This window comes from Lissotriton vulgaris, chromosome 6 (assembly GCF_964263255.1).
Source record: "Lissotriton vulgaris chromosome 6, aLisVul1.2, whole genome shotgun sequence".
Lineage (NCBI taxonomy): Eukaryota > Metazoa > Chordata > Amphibia > Caudata > Salamandridae > Lissotriton > Lissotriton vulgaris.
The window spans coordinates 1,700,218,975-1,700,240,586 of NC_141694.1; the positions used below are offsets into that span (position 1 = coordinate 1,700,218,975).

At 44.0% G+C, this 21,612-nt stretch overlaps 1 protein-coding gene across 1 annotated transcript in view; it reads right to left on the minus strand.

The window, feature by feature from the left end:
* Nucleotides 1–7,076: 7,076 nt before the first annotated feature.
* The window catches only part of GPATCH2 (G-patch domain containing 2), a 568,925-nt gene continuing 554,389 nt past the window's right edge, over nt 7,077–21,612 (minus strand). The window contains exon 10 of the mRNA XM_086927907.1: nt 7,077–8,818. Coding sequence (XP_086784033.1) covers nt 8,649–8,818 — 170 coding nt within the window. The 3' untranslated portion in view covers nt 7,077–8,648. The remainder of the gene's footprint in view (nt 8,819–21,612) is intronic.

The window sequence follows — 21,612 nt, forward strand, 5'->3', positions numbered from 1 at the left end:
GTGCTCAAATGGCTCCAAATTATTCAAAATTAATGTATCTATTATGCAGTCATGTAGATGTCAAGTGTGGTCATGGTTACTGGCTCTGCAATTAACCTAAATAGGCCCCACTTCCACCTGAATAGACTGCGTCCTGCCTTCACACAAATGACTGCATACCCCCTTGTAGTTAGATTGGAGCTATGGAAGGGGAGGCAGGGGATGCAAGAGGCAGAAAACCTGAGCAGGGGAGACAGTAAACCCTCTAAAGGTTTCTCTCACTTCAAACAAGGCTGCTGAAAAGGACTGCCACTCTCCTGGGCTGCTGCTCTGAAGGACTGCTGCCTGCTCTGCTGACCTGCTGCCCGTGGCCTGGGCATGACCTGCAACCTGTACCAAGTACAACCAGAGTAACTCAATGGGCCAGTGTCTTGTTATGCAACTGTGCATTCCACTCTGCCAATTATCCCTATCCCTGTTTTGGACTGAGCACAGCTCATCTGTGGATCCAGCAGAATCGGTAATAAGAAATTTGCAGGTAGAGAGTAGCTGACGTGGTTTGAGGGTTTCAGTGCTGTAAGAATATTGAGGATGGTAGCTTCATCAAAGATTTTGAATTTGTTCCAAGAAGCTTTGTTTTTGAGAGTGTGGGCAATAGCTTTAAGCGCAATTGCGCAAGGTAACAGTGGTGTGATTTGAAGATTAGATTGTAATGCATGAATAAATGGTTCGATATAAAGAGCGAATAACAAAGGTAATAGTGGACATCCCTGCTGTGTGCCCCGAAGAATTGGAAAAGCAGATGATTGCAACCCTAGATACATTAGTTTAGCTTGTGGTTTGTCGTATAGAGCCTGGATCCATTGTTTGTTAATTCCCTTCATCCCGATATTTGTTTGTATAGCCCATGGAAAAATCCCAATCTACCTTGTCAAACGCCTTTTCAGCGTCTAACAGTAGCAAACCAAGGAGAGTATTTGTTTTATCCGCAAGATCGAAAGCAAAGATGGCAGTATTAACATGGGCAGTGGTATATCTACCTTGAATAAAACCATGTTGGTGGGGAGATACCAAACCAGGCACGACTGGAGCGATACGACTAGCAAGTATTTTTGAAAATATTTTTGCATCTGCATTAATGAGTGAGATTGGTCTGTATGAACCACACTCATCAGGGGGAATTGTTTTTTATTCAGAAAAAATACAATCCGTGTCAAGTTCCAAGATTCAGGTACTTTACCATTAGTTCCGATATGTTGTATAACCAATCTAAATGGTTCGATTAACAAATCTTTGAATAATTTATCAAATTCCAGAGGCAGAGAATCTCCTCCCTTCGCCTAACCCAAAGGAAGTACGGATATTGCTAGACCTATCTCTTCTCTATTAATGTCCCCCCCTATTGTACTTGCAACCTCCTCACTTAATTTAGGCATATGTCTGCTCTGTAAGTATCACAGTATGTCTTCCACTTTTGGTAATATATCAGGAGTATATAACTCTTGATAATAGATTAAAAACTGTTTTAGGATCTCCTGAGGTTGTGTTGTTAGTATGCCATTTGCAGTTTTTACTCCCCTTATGTAAGTTGTAGCCCGATCATCGGCTACCTTATAAGCCAGAACTCTCCCTATTTGTTAACCAAATTCATATTGTGAGAGACGATGCTTGTTAAAGCTAGCTGCTATTCTTTCCCTAAATACCTTTTTAGTAGCCACTCTAAGATCTATCAGATTAAAGAGCAATTGATCTTGATTATGCGAGCCAGCCAGAACAGCCTCCGTATGTTTAATTGTAATTTGCCTTATTTTGTTTTGTTGCAATATATATTGTTGTGTTATTCCTCGGATAACGGCGTTCCAAGTAACCCAAACTATCAATAGAGAGGCAAACCCGTTATTTTCTTGAAAAAATAATTCCAATTGTTTCCTAACAGTGTCTATATGAATATTGTCAGATGGTAAGTATGTTGGGAACGAAAAAGGTCTGTGTGCTTTATCTCCTGCTAAAATATGAAAAGTTAACATTAAGGGATTAAAATCAGATGTAATGCCTGGGCATATTTCCAAATCTGATGTCAAAAGTATTCTATCTGAGACCCATGCCATGTCAAATCTTGAATACAAGCAATGTGGGGAGGGATAATATGTATATCCTGGGATACTTGGGTATAAATATCTCCATGCATCCTTAATTAGCTGCAAGCGACCTAGTTCCACTATTGCAGCCCTTATTTACACATTCTGTGAGATGGCGGATTGATGCCACCAGGCACATAGAACGGCTCTCGAAATCTCTTGCACACGCAAAAATGTTTCACTTGTACTGACCGTTCCACGATTCGATATTTCGCGCATGAAAGAGGAGAAAAGAATGGCAAACAAGGGGATCTAATACAGCTAAGTACCTGGGATACATGCTGGCAGCCGCACTCAGCGGGATCCGGCGGCACCTTCGCAAGCTTCGGCTCATCCGTCTCCTGACTGGGAAGGAATCGGCAATCGCTGGCAGTTCCTTGTTTGTGATACAAGTGTCAGGTCAGTCATGACCCCACCGAAGGCATTGGCTCGAGCGGCTCGAGCAGGTAGGCTGCCGCCTCTTCTGACGTGCTCAACAGGATTAACTGCAGCTGATGAGGGTAACGCAGCAGAAGAAACATCTGAGGCAGTGGCATCAGTGAGGCACCGCGGGGACAATGCTTCGAAAGTTGGCAAGCCCCTTCTTCGTCTATTACAATCAGGAAAAGCGGCAGAGCTCCTTGCGACAAACACTTCCTCTGAGCATAGCAGTAGTAACAAAATTGCTGATATCTTGTCGAAGGCTATCCCTGGACAACAATGTTGCCGACAAAAATCTCTGTTATGCAAAATAATGGCGAAAGTGTTTCAGAGCACAAGCTGGAGTCTGGTGCAGAACAATCAAAGGCGGCTGGTTGCCATGAAAGAAGCCCAGTGCTTTCAGATGATATAATGGCTTTACAGAGAGCAGCAGATGAGACAATTACTGAATCGACTAGCGAGCTGGGTGAGAAAAATCTACAGACAGGGTTGCATTCTGCTTGTTGTATTGCAAATATTGCTAATATTTCCAGCAATGAGGGATCAGTCGTAAGGGAACTGGCATGTGAGCAGGTGATATGGTTGAATGACAACCAATCTGACATTTCAGCTACATCTTGTATCTTGGCGCCCTTCAACGATTGTTTGGATAAAGAACTTGGGCAAAACTCACAAACTCTTCCATATATATATCGACAGATGAAAAAGATATTCTTGGTGGTAAGTCTCATATTGCGCCACGAACGCCTTTACTTGCCTCTAACAAAACCATGGTAGGGTATAGATACCTTCAAGGGATTTTGTTGCTATATAATTCAGACAAAATTTCAAACAATACTTAGCGGCCTTACATACATGGGGCCGATAGTGCAAAGCAACAACCACAAATATTTAATCAATATGGGTAAGTCATTATAAGTAATCCAAATGGAAAAGAGAGAGAAAAGGTGTGTATGAAAAAAGTTTGTTTCTAATACTCAAAACTGAATTAAAAAAGGGTACAGAATAAATAACATTGTTATAAGAAGGATATTTCGAGAATAACAATCAAAAGAAATTTCTCCATAACAATTGTATACGCTTTTCTGCCTAATCACAGTTAGTCTATTAGTTGAGCAGACAAAGCGTGTGTCACACCTTTTCTCTCTCTTGTGTGTAAGGCCGCTAAGTATTGTTTGAAATTTTGTCTGAATTATATAGCAACAAAATCCCTTGAAGGTATCTATACCCTACCATATCTCTTGCCCAAACCCTCAAGGGTACATTGGGTTGCTCACTCTTTGGTTACTCTAACAAAACCATGGCAAAAAATATGGAAGCAACGCCTAAGACTTTTACTAAAAAGAAAAGTACCAAAACTACACACCCTAAGGGCAATAAGAAAACACCAATAAGGTCTGATCAACAACACACTGTTACTTCAAAAAACAAAGATGTATTGGCTGATACTTCCCTACGCCACTGGGTTCAAGCGAAAGGGGGGGTCAAGTCGATAATCTCTTGTCTATCGGGGGATAGTCCAGCAGAGGCAGGCTTGAGAAAAGAAGTTGCACCAGAAACAGATTTAGACAAGCATACGCCTACTGCGTCTGGAACGGCTGGAATGTCTGGACTTGTTCCATCTCTTGACCAGTCATCTAACTATGACTCAATAAACTCACCAATCGATAAACTTTCTGATCACGAAGAACCATTACTCGCCTCGATTCTCCAAGCCATAAAAGATTAGAGGCAAGAAGCTCAGGAGATTTATGCCCAGCTTAGAACTGACAATCATGGCATTCAACAGGCTTTGCAGGCAATGACACTTAGGGTTGGTACACTTGTTAGTGATACTGCAGAACTTCAGCAGCGGGTGGCAGATACTGTGGAGGTTACGGCACAAACAACGGACCTGATTCAGTCACATGATACTTGTATCACAGCACTACAAGTTAAAGTCGAGGATCTGTAGAATCGCCCACGTCGGCACATTCTCAGACTGTTTGGTATCCCAGAGGGGAAGGAGGGGTTAGATCCTCGTGCCTTTGAATTTATTTATTTATTTTATTTATGCAACTTATATAGCGCACAAATACCCGGAGGTGTCTCGGCGCTGAGAAAGGCTGAAGAGGTGCTAGTGATGTTTACTGATTAAATAGCCAGGTTTTTGTTTGTTTTCCAAATATCATCAAGGTTGGACTTTTTTTGATGCAAAGGAGGAGAGAATTCCACAATCTTGAGACTGCCACAATAAATCGTCTGTCTCCCCAAGTTGCTTTTTTTGTACGCGGAGTGCGTAGCATTAGGGTCGAAGATGAACGTATCGTTCTTTTAGGAGAGTATATACACAAAGCTTTTTTTTGGAAACTCCGGTCCAATATTGTTCATGGCTTTACACGCAATGCACAGTGCTTTGAATTTGGTGCGGCTTCTGACTGGGACCCAGTGAAGTTGACGAATTATAGGGGATATCGCAGAGAACTTTGGGGTATGGGTCAGAATTCTTGCTGCCGCATTCTGTACTAGCTGCATTTTATTAAGGACTTTCTCTTATGCGTTTAGTAGCAGTCCGTTGCAATAGTCCACCTTGGATAATACCAAGGTGCACATCAAAGTCTTGCCAGCACTAGGCGGAAGAACAGGTAAACGTTTTTTAACCATTCTAAGGGTAAAGAAAGAGGATGATAAACAGCATTTGCATGACTTGCGAAATACAGCTTAGCATCAAATATCACCCCCAAGTTCCTAACCTTGGTGACAGGTAATGGAGGGGGACCCAACTCAGTGGGCCACCATTCTGGGGACCAGGAGGGTGTGAGATTGCCAAAAATCATAACCTCCGTTTTGTCAGAATTAAGTTTTAAGCAGTTGCAGTCCATCTATGAACTTATGGCCATCATTGCGTCCTGAAAATTGGCTGCAACTGCTCCTCCATCATTATGTATAGATAATACCAACTGGGTGTCATCGGCATATGAGGTTATTTTGATTCCATATGATTTATTGACCCTTGCCAAGTCCGACACATAGATGTTGAATAAAGTCAGACGAGGCGAGGAACCTTGAGGAACTCCACATGGGAGAGAGAAAACGGGGGAATAGTAGTTACCAAGTTTAACTGACTGTTTGCGTTCAGACAGAAAAGATATTAGAAGCGATCTTGCTTTATGATGGATGCCCATAGAGGATACACGGTCGATCAAGATGGTGTGATCGACCGTGTCAAATGCCGCAAGCAAGCCTTCCCGGATTTGGGGGATTGGGATTGGGACTGTCAGATCCAAAGGGCGCACAGGCTTCCTCTAGGGAAACAAAAGCAGGGATCTCGTTATCTACGACCACTTTTAATATATTTCGGCAACTTCTTGTTGTGTCAGGCTGTATACTTAAAAGCTCGCCCGAGTTCCCCTGTAATAGCTGACTATCACTTTTGTGCGAAAAGACTGTAGGTGCGCAAGTGTTTCTGCCGGAACCAGCACATTTGAAAGTTGTGAGGGGTGGTCAAACGTATTTCTTCTCGACTGTCAACAATGTAAAAGAGGCTATTGGCAGGTGGCAAGCTGAGAAGGGGGGAAAGGCTGAGATATATTTGGTGTGTTATGTCATTTACTATATATTGTCTCCCCCTCAACCTTTTCTTCTTCTCATTGAGCCTCACTGCTTTTTCTACTTACTTTTCTTCTCTCATTTTGTTTTAGTTTCTATATCTTGTGGGTGCGGGTTCGGGTCGAGGGCCATTGCTATTGACCTGTTTCGTTCTAGCTGCCTTAGTAGCAGCTCATTAAGAGGGAGATGCCTCCTTCGCGATACGGGTGGGTTGGGGTGGGTGGTTTGGGGAGGGGCTAGTCAAAAAAATCAACAAGACGGTCTATAAAAAAATCAGCTATAAATCTGTTTTTGAAGATAATAAAAATAGTATAAGCATGAAGAGAACAAAATTATCTGTAATGATGGATAATAATTCATATGAGGCGAAACAGAAAATTGGGTAATGGATCAGATAAAATGCATAGCTTGGAACGTTGCTGTTCTTAATAGCAAACCTAAAAGACAATTGGTGCATGAAGAGCGAAAAATGTTTAGTCCTCAATTTGTCTTGCTAACTGAACCACATCTTTCCTATAAGGCTTCCTGTTTCTCCTCAAACAATTTCTCTCTTTCAATCCATCCATTTGTTTTCACTCTCCACTCTTTCCTCTCCCTCTAAGAACGCTTTCTCTCTACCTTCCCCCCCTCTGTGCCTCTGTTACTCTTTCTTTTGAAGCCCTCTAGTGCTTGCTACAATTCACCTCAGGGTCGTGGGGTAAAGTGACAGATGCACCAAGAGCGGCCCTGGGCAATCAAAACCAACCTCCAAGGGCTCATGCCCACCGTGGAAATGCCCGGTGGAATGAATAAATAACATGTCCGGCCCTGAACACTGACCCCACCGTTAGAGCACCAATGGCTAAGATAATAATGATTTTAATTGTTTTGCTTTTTTCTGCTCCCTTAAAGTGCTTTTCATCAAGTCAATGAACATGATGAACTCTGAACAGAAAACCAATGCCATTAATATTGAGGTCTTTGTGTTGTGTTTATTCTCTTTTCACACAATTGTTAAAAGCAATGCTAGCTACAGACATTGTTTCTTTGTTCGCAGCATAAATATACTTCAGAATATCGAGATCGATCTTCATCGATTAACATTTTTTAAAGTAGGCACACTTACCGGCCATTTTTATCATTAAAGATTTACCTCGGAACATAAGGTTTTAGACAATGGTGCGCAGGATATATCATAGGAACACTTACTACATTAGTTCTTTATCACCAGGTTTTATATTGTTCCGGAAATACAGTGAGGGACCACAACAACCACACCTGAGCTTAAAAAGGTTATTGGCAAATAGTTGCATCTTGGAATAGCCTGAGGTCACTTACAGTTGAGATAGTTTAACATTACAACATACATCTGATTACAGGCAGCCTAGTATGGGTACGTAAGAACCTAAATGGTTACATGACTAAAGATTGAAGCATCCACCATGACACAGCATAAAACAACATTAAAAAACTGTATATGTTCAACAAAAACAAATGAAACAAAAATTACTGTAGAACATGACACTCATGTTTATGCTTTATGACAGATTTCATATGCTGTATTAAAACATGTTATAGAAATGACTGCTAATGCGTATGACCAGCAGTCCTATAACATTTCATGATTATTGTTATCGGGAAATAAACCATCAAAGTTGCTTACTGGTCACATTTTACACGGATATAATCTCAACTACTAACCATCAAAGGGATCTACTGTACTTACAGTACTGATGTAGAGGCAATTAAGATCAATTTAAGTATTCAAATTAAACAGTGGCAATTGCAATGGGCAGCTATGAGGTGCCACATCAAACACAGACCAAGGTACAACCCAGGTCTTTATGAAGACATGAAGTGATCAAGTGCAACTGGATTTACCATAAGGAATAAAATGTGCAGCTTAAGTTGCAAAAGCAACAGTATAACTTTGAAAGCATACAAATCTATTTTCTGATTGTCCTTCATAGAAGTACAAAATGAATTTTGGAAAATGTGCTACTTGAGATGATTTATATTAAGATGTAAACATACATTAGGTTGTTCTGTTCCACAAAAACATGCTTTAAAAGACATCTTGGATTTTATAACAACACAGTGAAGAGATAGAAAGCTAAGTTCTATAAAAATAGCTTTTGTCAAATTCTTCCATAAAGATGTGAATAAAATCATGCACTTCGTAGTCATAAAAACTGTGAAGAAAGATGTGGCACTAGGCAAAGTTAACATCGCCCTACAACAATTTCCTTTTAGCTGTAATTTCACAAAAAACTGACATTTTAGAGTAACAATTCATGTGCTTCTTCTGGACATGGCAGTCAGCAGCAGTGATTTACGCAATCTTTAGCACCATTACATTTGCAGTCCATAGCAGTAATCTGTTACAAAGTCCGAGTGGAGGCCTGATATTTGATGGGCAGTTAGCATTCGAAATACCACTTAAAAGTGTTCCTTATACAGGAACACCTGGAGTGGCTGAATGACTGGTACATATGGTGGCCGTGTTCTAAGATGTTGAATGATGGTTGCTGAAGTGTAGTTCTATCAGCTATATCCTAGTCCAAGTCCCTTTGGCCTCTGCAGTGCTCTGATGGGCTCTGAGATCCCTTTGCCTTCTGGCCCAAGGCCCGACCCAGGAGTCCATCCCATATTCTGGAGCATTCTGTTTCCTATGTTGCTGTCTGGGATTGGCTGAGCATTTTCACCAATCACACCTGAAGTTAAGAAACACATGATTTGAATCAGTAAGGAAAAATAAAGCATATTGAAAGAATGGCTGTTCAATAATCTTTTCAAAAACATCCCCAAAAGTATGTACTTATGTCAGTAACAATATTTGTGGTGTATATTAGATCTTCTGTTAGAAATTGGGTTACTGGTTTACTGGGGTGTGAGCCCTGGTCAAGCAGCAACCACAATCCTACTCATGATAAGGCAAAAGCAACCCCATATTAACCTATGCTCAACCCACTAGAAACTTGGCACAGAGCAGTCAGCATGTGTAAAGTATTTGTGCAACACTTCAAACCGTGTATATACCAGATAAAAAATTATCCCGTAAGAAAAACAGAGCAAAATTCAATAGCTAAAACAAGACCAAAATGACAAACATCCAAGAGTAGAAACTGAGTTAAGAAATTTTAAAGAGTAAACTGCAATATAGAGCCAAATAGCATAAAGGACCAACCGCCGCCATCTGGTTGCATTACCGGGTTGAAATCAAAAGTTCAGGCCAACAGCATTGGAGCGCGGGTCAGATACAGTTCCAGATTAGTCCAGCTGAATGTTTACCTTATCAAGTTTGTGCCCAAAGTTCTGTTCAGTTAGAGAGGGTTACGAGGATCAAGGAGAGCACCGTGGGCAGCAGTTTGTGTGGTGCGAAAAGCAGGCTTAGTGTCGCAGATAGGCGGCCTGGAGCTTCGCATTGGGGGTCCGCCGTGGTCTGCTGATGCATCTGTGCAAAGACGCGCTAGCGACAGCTCGTACTGAATTTTGTGTGAGCAGCGCAGTTCTGGTGCGAACGGGCCTGTTTGAGGTTGTAAAGAGCTCAAAAATCTGAATTCAAGAGCTCAAGAGCCACACCAAGGATCCAGGGCCTGAGGGGCACCACTTGGGGATGAGGAACTCACTCAAGGTGGGTCCAGGAGCTGTTGGTGAGACTTTTATGTCCCTGGGGCTCAGATCAGGAGGCTAGCAGACTAGCTCTTTGAGTCACTCTGGGGTCCTGATTTCAAGATGGGTTGCAGGTCCAGTTCTTCTTCCCAGGCAAGAGGGCAGCAGACATCAGGTCAGCAGGGGAGCAGGCATCAGGTCAGCGGGCAGCAGCTCCTTCAGCGTTGCAGTCCAGCACAGCAGCAGTTCTTTCAGCAGCACAGCAGACCTTCTCCCTGGCAGAGTATCCACAGTTCAAGAAGTATACTGAAGTGGTAGTGTCTGAGATCCTTCTTTTATACACAGTGGTGCCCTTGAAGTGGGGAGAAGCTTCTAGAGGCATGCCTTTGAAGTGCACAGATAGTCCTGCCGTCAGGACTAACTACAGGCAGTAGCAGCCCTTTGTTTGAAGATAGGACACAGCCTATTCAAGGGTAAGTGTGTCTGTGCTCAACTGCCCCATCCCATCCTGCCAATATTGACCCATCCAATCCCACCTAAGCTCCCACCGTGTGTGGCTGTCTAGGAAGAATAAACAAAGCCCAAGTACCAACTACTTCCAGTCAAGTGAAGCGCTACTTAAGTGGGTGGCAAAATCAATGCTGCAGGCCCACTAGTAGCTTTTAATTTCCAGGCCCTGGGCACATGTAGTACACTTAACTAGAGACCTGTAAGTAAATAAAAAATATGCCAATTGGGTACAAGCCAATCTAACATGTTTTAAATAGAGAGCACAATCACTTTAGAACTAGTTAGCAGTAGTAAAGTGTACAGAGTCTTAAAGCCAACAAAAACGAATTCTGCAAAAATAGGAGGAGTAACATAGCATAACACAACATGTGTATTTGTAAAGCGCACGCATCACCCAAGGGTATCAGGCACTGAATAACATTTGTTTATTGTTACCAAACACAATGGTACTAATTTTCTCGATCACAGACGGTTAAAAGGCTGAGTGGACCCGCCGGGATTTGAACCTGGGACCATGAGGTCGAACACAGGTGCCTACAGTGGATACATTAGTCCACTAAGCCACCAGAACCCGGCTTCTGAGTGAAAGCAAAATGTTTAGGGATGACCCTACAAATAAAGGGCAGGTCCAACAGCTCTGACACCTTAAGGATGTGCTTAAGGAGCCAGACTGGCTTTAAAAACCGTGTACCTAAGCAATAGCCCTTCAGCGCTGACAAGTGGTGTGCAGCAACTCTAGTCTGGCCTGCTGGCGTCAGTTCCTTAAAACACTGTAACATGTGTATTTGTAAAGCTTACATTCACCTTGAAGGGTATGTTGATGCTGAAATAACTGAAATAACAGATGTTTATTGTTACCCAACTTAATGATATTAATTTTTGCAACCCCTGGAGGATGAACGCCTCGGTGAATGTACTGGTATTCAAACCATTTTCCATAATGTCAGACCCAGATCCTCTCTGCCTGGTAGCTGCCCATATGTCACTCTAGGGCAGTGTTAAGGCACGCACAGCCTATCCTGCAAATCAGGAGACACATGTTCCGAGATTACATTCCCAAAAAGTGGTCGCAAATTGTGCACCAACTTTTTACAAATTGATTCTGATTTTGCTAACCAACCAATGTACTAATAGGTGGGAGAGGTGTGGTGCAGCGGCCAGGATGGCTGACTCCAGAGCACAGGGCTCATAGTTCGATCCCCAGCACCGGCGGCAGATCAGCTAACCATCAAGTGACTCTGGATAGTAGCTCACTTAGTCTCCCGATGGCCCCAGTGCTTTGAGACCCTTAGGGGTGATTACTTAGGGCTTTACAAGTACCAGGTTATTATGATTATAGGTTGGTGAGCAAGATCACCATTCGGAGTGGGTCGCAATTTGACCTACCTCATAAGTATTCATGTGGTAGGTCACATATCGCGACTCACTCAGATTGGATACCACCACAGTGATGGCAGCCTGCTGGAGTCAGCAGACCACCAAGTCTGTAACTGTATTTAAATAAAACACCTTTTTAACAATGCAGTCCGTTTTCTTTAACTGAAATTGGTCTGCATTTAAGAATACGGGTTTAAAAAACAAACAATAATAATAATAACTAGGAGTTGTCAGTCAGTGATTCCCCTGGACTGCTGCCTACACCCACACAAAGTTGTTTTTTTTCATTCACAAAGGGGAAGGGGTCTCACAGGGAAATCCTTCCCTTAGTGTATGGGTTATCACCTCTTTCAAGGAGCTTGTAACCCATCAATGGTTTGCAACCAAAATTATGTTGATTGATACACCGTATTCTGAATCACTTTCCAAAAGGGATGCCCTAAACGCACCCTACCCAAATTGTTAGTCGATATGCATTTCCAAAACGGTTTTGCAATTCAGTAAACATGTGCTGAATTGCCAAGTCTATTTAATACATTCAAAAAAGCCATTTAGCTGTTGCAAACCCTGTGACTTTGCAAATGGCAGGCTTTGCAATTGCTAAAAGGCTTCGTATATCTGACCCTTAACCCATCTAGCACGGTAGAAGTCCTCTTTCTATTTCCACTCTAAAATGGAGAGAAGAAAACATGATCAAACGTGCCACATGGTGGAAGGAGATTATCCCTGTACTTAGGGTGACCAACCGTCCGTAAATTTCACGGACAGTCCGTAATTTCGGCCGTCTGTCCGTTGTCCGTGAAGGATCCTTTAACGGACGCCGTTTGTCCGTAATTTTAACCGGGCACAGCTTCCACCCTTCTGAACTCCGAGGCTGTTCCAAAGCTCAGATACCCAGCAGCATTGGCGAGGCACAGCGGGATGGCCTCACACCTCCAGCCCTTGATGAGCTGTTAAGAGGTGCTCGAAGGTGACAGAGGGAGGGGCTGTGGCTTCAGGAGCGAGCAGGGGCATCTATTCAAATGCAAACAGCCCTGAATGCGTCTGTGCAATTTAGAGGGGCCGCCGCCTCACACATTCCCTTTCTGCCAGGGCCCCAAACATCCTAGAACCGGCCCTGATTGCAGCACTGGTTCTCTTCACAGAGCAGTTCTTCAAACATGCAGCCTATAATGTAATAAAGTAAAGAAATGGCACAATCGCACCCACGCTGATTAACAAAGTATAGAGAACAACCAGTTCAATCAGTTCTCTTAGAGTATCTCCTGTAAGTACTGTACATCACAGTGGGGGCTGGCAAAACTAACATTTTGGAAAGAGAGCCTGTCTTCTCGTTGTCTTGTCCAGGAGGGGGTGAGGAGCCCTACCCCACCCAGGAAGAGACCAAGATGATACTAGAATAATGCATGCCCACCCCTGTGCCCACCCTGGTGGATCCTGTTCCCCTCCTGTGATCGCTCCTGCCCCCCCCCAGTGATGGCTCCTGTGCCCCCCATGTGATGGCTCCTATCCCCGCCCCCTCCCCCCCCGCCTGTGATGGCTCCTGTGCCCCCCATGTGATGGCTCCTGTCCCCTCTCCCCCTGCCTGTGATGGCTCCTGTCCCCCTCCTGTGGTGGATCCTGCCTCCTCCCTGGGTGGCTTCTGTCCCAGTCCGGAAAGGCTCCTGCAGTGAGGGTGAAGTTCTTGATGGGCCTCTTCTCAAAAAGGCTCAGCTCAAAATGAATATGAAAAGGTGGGCGAGTGAGTAAGTGAAGGGATGGGTGGATAGCTGGATGAATTAGTGAAAGGATGAGTGGATGAATGAAAGATTGAATTGAAAGATAATGAGAGAGGTGGATGGATTGATGGAGTGGAAGGATGGAAGAGAGAAAAGGTAAATAGCTGGATGCATGGGTGGAAGGGTAGCTGGATGGGTAAAAGGGTGGATGGATGAGTGAAAGCGTGGATGATGAGTGAGTTGATGGATGAGTGAAATGATAGATGATAGATGAACTGATAAGTGCAAGGGTGAATGGATGGACAGATGAGCGAATGGGTGGATGCACGGACGGATGAGTGAGTGAAAGGGAGGGTAGATGGACAAAAGGATGAATAGATGAGTGAAGGAGTGAAAGGATAAATGGATGAAAGGATGGATGCGTGATAGGGTTAATGGATGGATTCATGAGTGGATGAGTAGATGGGTGGGTGGATGGATGGATGGAAGGAAGGATTGCTAAGTGAAAGGGTCGATGGAGAGAGAAAGGGAGGATGGATGGATGACTGAAAGGATGGATAGTTGGAAGGATGAGTGACTGGGTGGATGGATAGTAAGTGAAAGGATGGTTGGATGGGTGAAAGGGTAAATGGCTGGATGGATGAGTGAATGGATGGATGGGTAGAAGAGAGGATGGATGAGTGTACAGATGGATAGGGTGGATGGATGGATGATGGATGAGTGAAAGGATGAATGAAGGGATGGATGAGTGAAATGATAGATGGACGGATACATGATGAATAGGTTTGCAAATGGTTGAATATGTTTGGATATGGCTGGGCTTACTTATATACTATTGCGCGACAACTGATGTGTCTTTAAAACTTATCCAATTGTCCTGAAGTTTTGTCCTGAATTTTGACCTACTGTCCTGAATTTGTGTCCTGAATTTTGACCCTTTGTCCTGAATTTTTACAGTCACCGTCCTGAATTTGCACCCATAACATCTGGTCACCCTACCTGTACTAGCATTATCTAAAATGATGAATATTTAATGCTAAAGGTAATTGGTAATCTAAAGTTTCATCGCCTTTCATTCTTCGTGATCTTCGTTGTTAAATGCACATCATTCCTTTTGATTCTATAGAAAAAAAGCAATGCATTAACATTTTGTGTAAACTAAATCGAGCGCACACAATCATTTTTTTCAATATAACACCAGTGTTTAACTAGGGCAAAATTCGAATCTCAATTAGATTATTTTCTGGTATATACAAGTAAAACAACGGGTAGTCTGCATAAAAATTAAACATCTTTAATTTGTTCTCAGCAGCTGTTAGTGCAGGTATGGTCTGTTTAAATAGCGCACTAACATTCCGTGCCATACCCTGGATTTTACAGGAACTGCCATGAATTAATTTGGTTCCATCTGTAAGCTAAAATCAGATCAGAGGTCTAAGGCTGCTGGAGGCAACACATCTGTTTAATCATTTTTTAAAACAACAGCTTGCAAAAGCGAAGGCTTTAAATTCTGCTAATATGTAAGGAACCAGGCTTCACCGGTGTGTAACACCCGCTTCATAAAAACCTTTATCAGGAACCTAAAAGGCACCTTTTGCACGTCATCTCTTATTTATGGATTATCAGCAGGGCATGTTTACCAAACGTGTTCTTGTGCCTTGACTGTGTGGCTGAAACCTTTGTGAAGGGACGTATAACATATGTATCTGGGGTGAGGAGGCTCACTCTATTCTAAGGGTGGGGAGGTTCTATAGGCCATACATGAGAAGCAACATCCCCGAATTCTCAGGGGTGTCATTTCCAGCACAGGGATTGGGATCACAGGGGCCCATCTACACCTTTAGATGGGTACGGTGGCCCTCATCTTGCACCATTAGCTTTGGATGCCTGGGGAATGATGTTTACCTAAACAATGGTGCTCCTTCTCATCCATCCTACAGCTGTGAAGTCCCTGGCTGCTGGACCCTCCTTGCAAACCTCAACTAGTACTCGTTCCCTCTCCACTGCAACCAGTCACCCGTAATGACATATCCCACTGTTTTTCTAATACCTCCTCTGCTGAAATTTCCACTTTATCACACACAGTATATATATATATATATATATATATATATATATATATATATATATATATATATATATATATATATATATATATAGCTTTCGGCCACTATTTTCGTCCATTGTTCTGTTGTGACATTCACATTATTCTTTCATCCAATACAGCATGGGGCAGTGGGACATCTCACTTTAGTTATAAATGACATATAAATATATATTGGCTAACTCAACTGAGAGCGACAGCATTCTGCTCTTTCAGAAGAGGCACACACAAAGTTGTTCCCTTTAGTTCCAGGGCCTACTATGGCAATGTGTGCCTTCTGGACCAATAAGCTCAGCAGCTCCCCCAAAAAAACATGATTAAACAAAACAAGTCCTACTGACTTTGCCAATGCTTGTTTGGTATATCAGTGACTCACATATACTCCCATAAAACTGGACATATTTAAAAGTGCCTGCCTCTCATTATTCCTTGTTCTCAATAAAAAGTCAATTGGTTTGTTAGTGTATTTCCTATCTTCACAAGTGTGAGTTGCCCTATGTACAAATCTACAAATGTTCAAGGATTGCTTAAAATAGAGGCATTCTCAGCCTTCATGCAGAGGGTATTAGGCTGGCGACCAGCACATTGTTCCGAACAGCAGAGCACTGCACCACTGTCATTTGCCTTTTATCACCTGCTGCAACGATAAATCCCCTAAACCCTTTGCTAGAAAGATTGCCTTGTGCTTGGGCAATTTCTGCAGCACGGTGCAGTATGTGGTGGGCTAACCCTGACCGCCTCGCCTGCGTCTCACTTACATCTCTCTCAGCAGAATCCGCCTTTTATTCTCAAATCTTCCGAGGAGCACTGTGGATGGTAATTCACGTGGGTAATTGGCTCAAGAGATGAGAATCTTGTATCAGCCTCTCTTAGCCACTAATCTATCCAGCTGACTGCAAGCCTAATTGGCCGCTTGTTTAGTAATTTGGCTCCTAAAGTGGCTGTATTGATGTTGGATAAACAGTCAGTGGAAGAGGAGGCGATGCCTGCTGCTCCGCTTTAACAACCAGAGCATCTCGGTGCCTTTCGAGCGAAGTTGAAGCCACTTGCGAGGGTGATTTGTATTCCTACTGTGGGCTGCCCTGCCAGCACTGAGCACTACAGCGCTATCTGCAAGATGCGAAAGGATTACGCACAACACTAGCGCTCTGAGCCTGATCCGCAAAGCCATTTGCGTGTGCAAATTCAGCTAGCGTGAGCACATTTTTTTTAACCAAGTGTACAGCGGCTTTTGCTACTCAATAGAGGGTTTTGCTAAGAAAAAAAACAGTTGGCATCAGTTAGTCTTGAGACCAAAGCCACCAAAAGATTTTACGGGCCAAAATGTAGTTGAGGGCTCCTGTAGTATCACACTGGTGTCTTCCTAGTGCACCGGCTGTACACCAACCACATCCTCATTACAGGTGATGAAGCTGAATGGAAAGATCTACCTTTGAAGGTGCCCTGTTCTTTCATCTATTACAAGCTTGGTCTGTGCCTTTAAAGCATCTTTCGCTAAGTGGTAGCTTCAACCATAATCCAGGCCTGTTCCTTTAGAATACTATTCTACAGCAGAGCCTCGAATGCCAGTGTGTTCTACGTGAAGCTGTTTCTCAGTTGTTTACCATGCCCTCCTTTTTGCTAAATCTCGCATACCTACCCTTGTCAACTTGCTTACATTTAATGGGAGCGACTTTCAGTCAATCCAGTTTAAGTGAAACAAACTGGATAATCATTGCTGTGCTGTGCAGTTTCTCACACACTCCATGAGCATGCTCTCACACACCCACGCCTGCCCCCACGCATAGCTATACCCAAAGCACTCCTGATCAGTACTAAATCCAGCCTACCCTCAATAGACCCACAGTTAGTCCTCAAACTCTACCAGATGGCCCTTGGAGACACCAAAGCAGGTCCTTGAGAGACCCTCATTGATCCCTCTGAGACCCTCAGCCAGCCTCCACGGTCACCTCCAGACACAACCAGGCACCTTCAATTGGTCCAAAGACAACCATTCAGCTGACCCCCAAACACCCTCAAAGATCCGGCCCTAAATTGGTCAAAACATGTCCAGATCTCTATTGATGGGGGCTCAGGCTGCCTACTTGCCCACATTCCTAACAACTCTATTAATTTAGGAAAGTGGTTACCAAAATATTGTACTAGTTGAGCTCCTGGGAGATGTGGTCAAGTCAAAGCAAACAAGCTTTATTCGACGATTGTCATAAAAGCAACGTACAAATAAATATAAACATATATCAGAATAAAAAAAATTTTAGATACAAAATTTCTAGGTACATTACATTTAAAATATATATCCATTTCATCATTGTACATTGATTTAAAATTTAGATTTAAATTTAACACATTGGGTACAAATTAATCACTTAACCCTTTCGATGCTGATGACGAGCTCAGCTCGTCGTGATGCACAGTTGAGCTGTGCTGATGACGAGCTGAGCTCGTCATGAACAATGGTGATCAAAGCTTTCCAGCACACGTGAAAAATATGCCTAGCAGCCAAGGTGTTAACAATCTGTTTCTAATGGTCCAGGCCCAGCCTAGGAATTTTGCCACAGGTATGTAAACTGGGATATCAGTGCAGGAGCGAATAATTCTAATTGCCACCGAACCTCTATCGGTGCCCATCAACCTGCACATTGGGCGGAGCCATATTCTCCGGGGAACTGCGTACATTGGGCATTCAAAAAGCAGATGGCCTATAGTTTCCATAGGTGCTGAGCAGGACGGACATGCCGTCTTGGCTGACTTAGACCAGCTGCTGGTAAATGCCCCAACCGGTAGGCTCCCAATTCTCAGTTGAAAATACAATTTACGATCCAGGGATTTTAGGATCACATCCCAAAAGGCTTCCAAATTGGGTACGTTTTTAACATCCATAAACAGACCTGTCAAAGACCCTTGATCGATAGACCTAAAAGACCTGGAAGCCACAAACTGCCAGTATAATTTCTTAAGTGCCTTTTTGGGAGGAAACCTACTGTTTGTGGGGTCATCCCACAAAACCCGTAAACCCAAATCAAACAATAGGCACCTAATGTGTCTTAACCCCTTTATTTTGTGATAGGTGTCACTACTGATTATATCAAGTAAACCTCTTGAGTAGGTTTCCAGTTCCGGGGTGGTCCAAATCCTCCTCCAATACAAAATAGGGCCTAGAGAAGCTATAAGTGCTATTGGGAACATGCCTAAATCATAAAAAAGAGGGTTCAAGGGGGTACTCTTAGGCAATTTTATTAGATTCCTTAAAAAGGCATTCTCTGAGATTGGCATCCCCTTGAGATTTTCAGTTCCCCACATTTCAACCCCGTACAGAGTGGAACTAACCACTTTGCCATTATAAACTTGCAATACTGGGGATATAGGTTTAGTAAGGGATTTGGCATGTTCTACAGTCAGAGCACCCGCTAGCTGTCTATGCTTGAGGGTAGCCAGCTCAATTTGTTGGTTCCAGCACAAATTATGCTGGATACAAACTCCCAAATAAATGAAGGATTGGACCCTTTCCAGCGGGCGCTTATTCATAAGCACGGTTCCCTTAAAAGATTTAGGCGCATTAAAAGTCATAAATTTTGATTTTTGAACATTTACCTCTAACCCGCGTGCTATACAAAAATCTTCAAAGAGACCTAAACTTTTTTGAATCCCACTTGGAGTTTTTGCAATTAAAAGATCTTCTAGAGGTGGGGGTATAGCTCTCATAGTCAGGTCCAGTTTCGCCTGTGTGTGGAGTGGCCTTAACATCGCCGGGTGTGAAAGTGCTTCTTTTAAGATTTCTGTTAGCCCTGAGTTTACGCTCTCTGGGATGGTTGTGTATCGCCCGCCGGGTAGCGATGTGGTGTTCAGAAATTCTTTCCCCGACGCTGTTGGCACTTTGGTCATTGACTGCGCCAACTATTCCATCATGTGTGATCTGAACCTACATTTTGACACCCCTTCCAATCTGACGGTGCGCAGCATTTCCTCAGACTTAGAAGCCTTTCAAATATCCCAGTTGGTCTCTCAGTCTACCCACATTGGGGGACATATCCTTGACCCCTTTTTTACCAATCTGCCGGAGATTAAAATTACATCTATTTCTCCGCTAGAGTGGACTGACCATTCCCTGGTGTCCATTCTTTGTCCTATATCTGTCACTCCCCCTACCCCTTCAGCTAGACGGGTACCTAGGAGGCTTTGGAACAAACTCAGGCTAGAAGACTTCCATCGTCATCTAGTAGAGGAGCCGCTGGGTCCATTGAATGGCGTAGAAGAGGGATATGACCTCTTTTGCTCTTGGCTTCCCAGGGCTCTGGAAACTCTGATACCCATCGTATCGAGTAAAATCAATACCAGAGAGTCGAGTCCCTGGTACGACGGCGCCTTACGTGCCCTGAAGGGAGCCTGTAGACGGGCGGAGAGGGCGTGGCGGAAGACGTATGGGGCTGATTTAAAAGCTGCATACGCCGCGTCCGTCAAGCTCTATCATCGAGCTATCTGTCGAGCTCGAGCGGCATTTTATGCCGCAGAATTTCGAAACAGCACCAACCCGTCGAAGGCCATCTTCAAGGCAGTGAAAGATCTCATGGCGAAGCGGTCGACCCCTGTGGCCGTGAGCTCTATCTCCCATTGCAAATCCCTTGCCTTTTACTTTTTGGGAAAAGTCCAAACCATCTATCGGACATTCCCTAGCATAGGGATCGACCTGGGAAGTTCCAACGGGACACCTCACCAGTTTACCCTGCTCTCTTTTCCCCCCTCTCACCTCGGATGGGTTTGACAAGCTTGCGTTAAAAATAAAAAAATAATATCGAGTTTGTAGAGCGCTCAGTAACGCCATCACGGCGTGTCCCCGCGCTGACACTGTCCAAGAAACAAACCGCATACAGACAGCCCGGATTAAGAGGAGTAAAGCTGAGTTTTGAGCAGGGCCCTAAACCGCGTTTCGTTGCTCTCCAGTCTCAGAGCACAGGGGAGTTTATTCCACTGTTGGGCTGCTTGGAGTGCAAATGAGCGTCCACCCATTCTAGCCTTCTTAGTTCTAGGCACTATCAGCAGTCCGGCGCCCTCTGATCGAAGTGATCTGGTAGGTTTGTATCTGCTGATTAAGTCCCTGAGATAAGTCGGTGATCTGTCCCAGACAATACGGTGACAGAAGAGAAGACACTTATAACGCACACGTTTCTTTACAGGTAGCCAATGAAGCGCATCCAGTGCTTTTTTTGAGTTGGCTCTCCTGGGTCTTCTTAGCACCAGTCTGGCAGCGGAGTTTTGTATGACTTGTAGGCGACCTATGCTGCCTTCAGTGGCCCCTAGGAACAAGACGTTGCCATAGTCTAAGCGCGAGGTTACTAGTGCTTGCGTTAGTGTTCTTCTGGCCGATAGAGGGAGGAGGTCTAACGTTTTGTTTAGAGTCTTTAATACTCCAAAACATTTGCCTACAAGACGCCTAATGTGGCCCTCATAAGAGAGAGCAGGGTTCATCCAGATCCCTAGATTCTTTGCCTCCTGACATGCTATGGGGGTAGGACCTAGACATGAAGGCCACCATTCATCCGACCAGTCTTCCCTTTTTCCCCCTACCACCAACACCTCCGTTTTAGAGCCATTAAGTTTTAAACAGTGGGCGTCCATCCATTCAGCTAGGGCCTGCATACATGCTTTGAAATTGTGGGGGGTGTTGGAGGTGTTTTGTGATAGGGAGATGAGCAGTTGGGTGTCGTCAGCGTACGACACCAATTCCACCCCATAGGACTGTACCACTTTTGCTAGTGAGGCCATGTATAAGTTAAAAAGAGTCGGGCTTAGAGCCGAGCCCTGAGGCACTCCCTGGTCTAGTGACACCTCCGTTGATCGGCAAGTCCCTTGCTGTACTTGGAAGCATCTTTCCGTCAGAAACGATTGCAGCCAGCCCAGCGCAGGACCAACGACCCCGGCTTCTTGTAGACACCGTAGCAAGATGGAATGTGCTACGGTGTCAAACGCTGCGCTAAGGTCAAGCATAATCAATGCCATAGTGTGACCTGCGTCTGCCCCTGCTCTTAAGGTCTCAGTAGCTCTAAGGAGGGCTGTCTCCGTGGAGTAGCCCGCCCTGAAACCTGATTGGGAGGGATGGAGTACATTCCATTTTTCCAGGTGTTCAGTGAGCTGAGCGTTGACCACCTTCTCAGCCACCTTGGCCACGTATGGCAATAGGGAAATGGGTCTG